Source organism: Paroedura picta, chromosome 1, assembly GCF_049243985.1.
Source record: "Paroedura picta isolate Pp20150507F chromosome 1, Ppicta_v3.0, whole genome shotgun sequence".
Taxonomy (NCBI): domain Eukaryota; kingdom Metazoa; phylum Chordata; class Lepidosauria; order Squamata; family Gekkonidae; genus Paroedura; species Paroedura picta.
In genome coordinates this window covers 44,321,721-44,329,376 of record NC_135369.1, presented here as the reverse complement: position 1 = coordinate 44,329,376, position 7,656 = coordinate 44,321,721, and the positions used below count along the sequence as shown (strand labels likewise).

The window sequence follows — 7,656 nt, the reverse complement described above, 5'->3', positions numbered from 1 at the left end:
TACAAGGCATGCTCACTAATTTTGCCTAGCTGCTCCGTAAAAGTAGAAGTCCAGTTCAAATGAGATGTCGGTCAAGACAAAGTTGTACAGCTAAGTTCTTTTGCCTTGCCATAGTCATGTTTAAATCAGGACCTGACTTATACATGCAGAATGAGGCAGTACAGTAGGCGGCTATACTTCAGACTGTAGGTGATGGATCTCATTTGGAAATGTTTCCTTATATCAAAACATCCCAAAACAGAAAAGCTACATGATGCGAAATGTACCAATATATATCAGTAATTTCCCCCCTCTGAAGCACTGCACTGGGGTCAACCCTATCTGCAAGTGACTTCATTGTTTTAATTTAAAATACAGATGTACCTATCCTGTCTCAAGCATTAGGCTCTGAAAAACTATTTGGAAATTTAAAGCAGAAATCAGTTAAACTTCTAGTTTACAACGAAAAAAGAATGGAGTTGTCAAATATGTCTTCACTCCTCTGAAAAATATTCTTTTTGTATTTTAGGATCAGAGATGTATTTTTGTGCATAACTTTACTCCACGGCTTTCTAGGTTCTCCCTAAACCTACACACACTGACAACTTAATCCTAAACAATCTGACACTCTTAACTCCATTCATATCAATAGGCTTTGGTACACCCAACTCTACATGAGATTGAGCAGCTACTTGGAATTAGGTTCCACTGATTTCAGCAGAGCAGTAATTGTATTTAGAATTAGAACCATACCCTCCACAAGCATTTCACAGGTATAATGGATACTCATACCAAGCAACAATGGAACTCTGCTGTTATAGATGGCTGGAGGATCTCCATCCTCCAGTAACATCAGAAGTAGCATGATAGTAAACAGATCATTTTTTAATTCTTATTAAAATCTCAAATTTTGTTCTTATAATGAATCTTATCCTACTTCTAAAATAGTTGGCACTCAAAATTACTAAGCAACACCAACTATTAGGAATAAGCCACTGAGAGGAAATGAAAGCAGTACATTGACTTTCTGTGTTCATATAGTTGTTCATGTGTTTGTAACTTCTAGGCATACGTGCAAGAGGCAAACTATGCCTCTCCCCTTTTCTTGATGCTGTGAGTCATGGCCCAATTACATCACATGCGGATAAATTAATAAAATGTTTAATAGCATCCACAAAATCTCTCCAAAAGCCAAATCAGGGGTATTCCAACACTCAGGTCACATTCCAATTCTCTAAGCAGCTTATACAACCACCATAGCTCAGTGATTTCTTCCCCTTTCCATCGTCATCTGCTCCATCAATTCTGCTCCATCAATAGTCCAGTTGAGCCCAATCAGAAACTAGCAGGGCAACCTCCAAGGAACACCAAGGGTTGTGACATGAAGGCAGGCAATGGCAAACCACATCTCAATATCTCTTGCTTGGCAGCCAGGCAATCTTAGGATCTCCTGGCTATGTTACACATGTCATCATAAAATAAATAAACAAGTCACTTGGATTGCAACTGATTTACTTAGGGCCTACACTCATCTTGGCTTTGCCCTTGAACTCTATGCATTGTGCGAAAGAGCATGCGTACTTCTGATGTAGTGTGTAAAGTACCTTCTGCACTAGAGAGGCATAAAGTATCCTGGACAAAACCTGGACAAGTGGTTGTGCTAGCTTTAAAAACAAACTTGACCAGACTTTGTTGTATGATTGCCAAACATAATTTTTCTGGAATTTTTAAAAAGTTGCTTTAAAGTTGGGCCAGATGCGAGAAAAGCAAAGGACAAGACAGTTTTACCTACTCCGTCTTTTTTGTTCTTATGCTGCATTCAGCGGATACGCAATTTCTGTGTCCCCGCCAACTCACTACAGTAGAGACCTGCCTTAAATGGCTGTCCTCCACCTGTAGATCCTACTTCCAGAAGGTTCCACCCCTGGCTATTTTCCAGGGCAGGAAAATGTAATCGGAATCGAGCCTGGAGCACTGCGTGGCTGTCCGCGGTTGCCATAGGAACACAGGGCGGCGAGGTCCCTCTCCCTCGTTCAATGCCGTAGCAACAGGAGCCAGGCCGCATCTGTTGCCATAGCGACGGCAGCAGGGTCTTCGGTTCTCGCCGCTGCAATGGCGGGGCCCCATCCCCATCCTCCTCGCAGGCCAGCTTGTGGCGGCGGCGACAGCAGTTTCAGCGCCTCGGCCGCTTTAATCCCGCCCCTGGCCGCGTCGCGGGCGCTGATGGGAGTCTCAAGATGGCTGCGCCCGTGTAAGAACCAGAAGGAAGACCGTGCTGCTCCTGCTGTCACTGCTGTGGTCCGGGTAGAGGCACGGGAGGAGCCGCTGGAGCCCAGGCCCGCAGCCGAACGCGCTTTCCTGTGTCATTCAGGTTCGTGCACTCCCCCGGTGCCCGCGCCTGCCCATCGCGCCTCGCCGCTTCCCTGTGGATTCCCGCTTGCCCTGTCAGTCTGTCGCACGCTGCTTGATTTGAACTCGGTATTTGTTAACGCAGTGTAGTAGCTGCCAGGCGGATTCCGAATCTACAATCATCACCCAAGGGAAATAACATTTCCAGACATGCATTTTGAAAATAAAGATTATGAATCCCTTCTTTCAACTCTTCTGTCAAAGTGCTGTGCTCTGTATAATGTGCAAAAGAAACAAGTAGTAACCGTGTGTATTTATTAAAAAGCATTTTGAAACTTCAAGCACCTTAAGAACGATAAAGTGTGTGTGGGATTTATCCCCACAGCATACATTGCAAGGGGGTGAAGAGAATAAAATGTGAATTGTTTTTATTGTGTCCACCACTGATATTCTTGAAAAAAGTATATCAATTCTGATAAATGATGTGTGTGTGTATATATATATGTGATAGAGTAGTTAAAGAATAATAGATTTGCATTAATCTGTCTTAGTTGTGCACCCCAGATAATCATCATATGTACTCTTGGTGATTTAACATTTGCTCAAAGGATGTTCTTCCATTATCTACTTGAGTATTTAATTCAGTGCTAAATATCTCAAGCCATTGAATAGCAGCAGTATTATTTTATTATAATAGCTGGTTCCCAAGAATTAGTGCACAAATTTACACTAATGTGGCTTGGTCAAGCATTTTCATAACATTCCAAAAGGCAATTGGGAGAAGCAGGTTGAAAGCCTTCAATTGCTAGATTACTGAATGGTCTTGGGCAAAGTACCTTATCTTGCATGGATTCATATGGAGTTAGATAAGGGCAGCCAAAATATTAATCTGTGGTATTTTGCTCAAAATTCACTGTATAATCATTTCTGCTTATATTTTGGTCAGAAATAATGTTGATATTTGGAACTCATGTCGAACATCTATGAAGAGAGGGTAACAATGATTGCAGCAGGGGATTTGCAGGAGTTTGTCCCTTTTGGCCGTGACCACTGCAAGCACCATCCTAATGCGCTGAACCTGCAACTTCGGCAGCTGCAACCAGCCTCAGAACTTTGGTCGTCAGATGGAGCTGCTGGATTGGTGGGATCCCTTCAGGAAGTTACTATCCATGAGAAACACAAGGTAAGACTTCGGTTTGTTAAAGTTCAGAAAACATGTCTTCACAGTTTTACCAGAATAAGCAGCAAGTGACCAAAGGTAGCAATAGCAAAATACTGTGGTCTGTTAAATAGCTCAGTCCTATGCGGTTTTACAAAGTAGTAAGATCCCTCCACTCTTACTCATAAAATGAATGGCTATATTAGTCCACTTAGGAATTTTGAGTTGTGGGACTTTGTCTGATTTATGACTATGCAAAACTAGTTTGGGATACTGGTGAGGCTTACTTTTCTAGAAATGTCTGCTAGTGTCTATTTCCATAAGATGAGATCACAGGGAGAGGACACAAACCCACCCAGTGAACAGTGACACACTCCTATGCAATTTGCATATTCTCTTATATTACCATGTGCACTATTCCTGCTGCAGTCTTCCCCCTCACATTATTATCCTGAATTTAAACATTTGTGTGTGTGTGTGTGGTGGTGGTGGTGGTGGTGGTGGTGGTGGTGGTGGTGGTGGTGGTGGTGGTGGGGAGTCTGGCCTGTTTAGAAGACCAGGCCATGCAACTGACCAAATAGTTCTTTCCCTGGATTGTTTTGTCTCAGCATGACAATGTTATAGAGAAAACCAAAGCTTCTTCTGTGGGCCCTGTCTAGAGAAGCAGGCATGGGAATATAGAACATGTAAATTTTGTAAGAGTTTTTCAGTGTTCCTCATTTTGTGAACTCTGTTTTGTGGAAATAGACTATAGGTATCCTGTAATATGCTGCTGATCTCCTCTGTACCCTTCCTGTTCTATTGTGAAAATTTGGTTTGGCAAATGAGTAGACTTATAGAGTGAAATAGTGGGGCTTCAATTAGAAGTTGTAGTGGTCAGTACTGAAATAACTGAATTCAAAGCAGAGCCAGAAAAATTCCTACCATGCAGCAGCTGCATGGTAAGATTATAAGAGGCATGCATGATGGTGCCCCCTTCAAGGATCGCTGCCTTGTTGTGGCAAGGGGGCTTGCGTAGTTCAGTGAAGCTATGAGCTATACCGTGCAGGGCCACCCAAGACGGACAGGTCATAGCTGAGAGCTCTGACAAAAGGTGATCCACTGGAGAAGGAAATGGCAAACCACTCCAGTATCTTTGCCATGAAAACTCTATGGACAGTTCCAATAGGCATAACGATATGACGCTGGAAGATGAGCCCCTCAGGTCGGAAGGTGTCCAATATGCTACTGGGGATGAGCAGACGGCTAGTACGAGTAGTGCCAGAATGAATGAAGCGGCTGGGCCAAAGCCGAAAGGACGCTCAGTTGTGGAAGTAACTGGTGGCGAAAAGACAGTCCGATGCTGTAAAGATTTTTATTCCATAGGAACCTGGAACGTCAGATCCATGAATCAAGGCAAGCTGGATGTGGTTAAACAAGAAATGAGAAGACTGAACATCGACATTTTAGGAATCAGTGAACTAAAATGGACAGGAATGGGTGAATTTAATTCAGATGACCATCAGGTATTCTACTGTGGACAAGAATCTCGCAGAAGAAATGGAGTAGCCTTCATAATCAATAAGAGAGTAGGAAAAGCAGTCTTGGGATACAATCCCCAAAATGACAGAATGATCTCAGTTCGAATCCAAGGCAAACCATTCAACATCACAGTGATCCAGGTCTACGCCCCAACCACTGCTGCTGAAGAGGATGAAGTTGATCAGTTCTATGAAGCCTTACAACACCTTCTAGAAGCAACGCCCAAAAATGATGTGCTTATCATCATGGGGGATTGGAATGCTAAAGTAGGAAGCCAAAAGATAACCGGGATAACAGGCAAGTTTGGCCTTGGAGTACAAAATGAAGCAGGACACAGGCTGGTAGAATTTTGTCAAGAGAATACAATGGTCATAGCAAACACTCTTTTCCAGCAACCCAAGAGACGACTCTACACATGGACATCACCAGACGGTCAACACAGAAATCAGATTGACTATGTGCTCTGCAGCCAAAGATGGAAAAGTTCTATCCAGTCAATAAAAACAAGACCAGGAACTGATTGTGGTTCAGATCATGAGCTTCTTGTTGCAAAATTTAGGCTTAAATTGAAGAAAGTAGGGAAAAGCACTAGGCCACTCAGGTATGAACTAAATCATATCCCCGACGAATACACAGTGGAGGTGACAAATAGATTTAAGGAATTAGATCTGATAGACAGAGTGCCTGAAGAACTATGGACGGAGGTTCACAACATTGTACAAGAGGTAGCAACTAAAACCATCCCAAAGAAAAAGAAATGCAAGAAATCAAAATGGCTGTCTGAGGAAGCTTTACAAATAGCTAAGGAGAGAAGGGAAGTGAAAGGCAAGGGAGAAAGAGAAAGATACACCCAATTGAATGCAGAATTCCAGAGAAAAGCTAGAAGAGATAAGAATGCCTTCTTAAATGAACAGTGCAAACAAATAGAAGAAAACAATAGAATCGGGAGGACCAGAGATCTTTTCAAGAAAATTGGAGATATGAAGAGAACGTTTCATGCAAAGATGGGTATGATAAGGGACCAAAATGGTAGGGACCTCACAGAAGCAGAAGAGATTAAACAAAGGTGGCAAAATTATACAGAAGAACTATACAAGAGCGAGCTTAACATCCCTGATGACCACAATGAGGTAGTTACTGACCTGGAGCCAGACATCCTGGAATGTGAAGTCAAATGGGCCTTAGGAAGTCTGAGCAACAATAAAGCTAGTGGTAGTGACAGCATTCCAGTTGAACTATTCAAAATCTTAAAGGATGATGCAGTAAAAGTGCTACACTCAATATGCCAGCAAATTTGGAAAACTCAACAATGGCCACAGGATTGGAAAAGGTCAGTTTACATTCCAATCCCAAAGAAGGGCAATGCCAAAGAATGTTCAAACTACCGCACCATTGCACTAATTTCTCATGCTAGCAAAGTTATGCTCAAAATCCTACAAGCTAGGCTCCAGCAATATGTGGACCGAGAACTTCCAGAAGTACAGGCAGGATTTCGAAGAGGCAGAGGAACTAGAGATCAAATTGCCAACATACGCTGGATCATGGAGAAAGCTAGGGAGTACCAGAAGAACGTCTACGTCTGCTTCATTGACTATGCTAAAGCCTTTGATTGTGTGGAGCACAACAAATTGTGGCAAGTTCTTAAAGAGATGGGAATACCAGAGCATCTTATTTGTCTCTTGAGAAATTTATATGCAGGTCAAGAAGCAACAGTGAGAACTGAACATGGAATCACTGACTGGTTCAAAATTGAGAAAGGAGTTCGGCAAGGCTGTATACTGTCGCCTTGCCTATTTAACTTGTATGCAGAGCACATCATGAGAAATGCGGGATTAGAGGAGTCACAAATTGGGATCAAGATTGCAGGGAGAAATATCAACAACCTCAGATATGCAGATGATACCACTCTAATGGCAGAAAGTGAAGAGGAACTAAAGAGCCTGTTGATGCGGGTGAAGGAGGAGAGTGCAAAAGTTGGCTTGAAACTCAACATCAAGAAAACAAAGATCATGGCATCCGGCCCTCTCAATTCCTGGCAAATAGAAGGGGAAGAAATGGAGATAGTGACAGATTTTATTTTCCTGGGCTCCAAGATCACTGCAGATGGGGACTGCAGCAAAGAAATTAAAAGACGCTTGCTCCTGGGGAGGAAAGCTATGGCAAATCTAGACAGCATCCTAAAAAGCAGAGACATCACCTTGCCAACAAAAGTGCGTTTAGTCAAGGCTATGGTCTTCCCAGTTGCAATGTATGGCTGCGAAAGTTGGACCATAAGGAAGGCCGAGCGTCAAAGAATTGAGGCTTTTGAACTCTGGTGCTGGAGAAGACTCTTGCGAGTCTCTTGGACTGCAAGGCGAACAAACAGGTCAGTCCTAGAGGAGATCAGCCCTGACTGCTCTTTAGAAGGCCAGATCCTGAAGATGAAACTCAAATATTTTGGCCACCTCATGAGAAGGAAGGACTCCCTGGAGAAGAGCCTAATGCTGGGAGCGATCGAGGGCAAAAGAAGAAGGGGACGACAGAGAATGAGGTGGCTGGATGGAATCACTGAAGCAGTAGGTGCAAACTTAAATGGACTCCGGGGAATGGTAGAGGACAGGAAGGCCTGGAGGATCATTGTCCATGGGGTCGCGATGGGTCGGACACGA

At 43.2% G+C, this 7,656-nt stretch overlaps 1 protein-coding gene across 3 annotated transcripts in view; it reads left to right on the top strand.

Moving 5' to 3' along the window:
• The first annotated feature begins 2,178 nt into the window (after positions 1 to 2,178).
• Positions 2,179 to 7,656, top strand: part of ANAPC1 (anaphase promoting complex subunit 1) — a 76,003-nt gene continuing 70,525 nt past the window's right edge. For all 3 annotated transcript variants that reach the window (XM_077336006.1, XM_077335997.1, XM_077335988.1), the window contains exons 1-2: positions 2,179 to 2,350; positions 3,275 to 3,511. In XM_077336006.1, the coding sequence (XP_077192121.1) occupies positions 3,299 to 3,511 (213 nt within the window). In that variant the 5' untranslated portion in view covers positions 2,179 to 2,350; positions 3,275 to 3,298. The remainder of the gene's footprint in view (positions 2,351 to 3,274; positions 3,512 to 7,656) is intronic.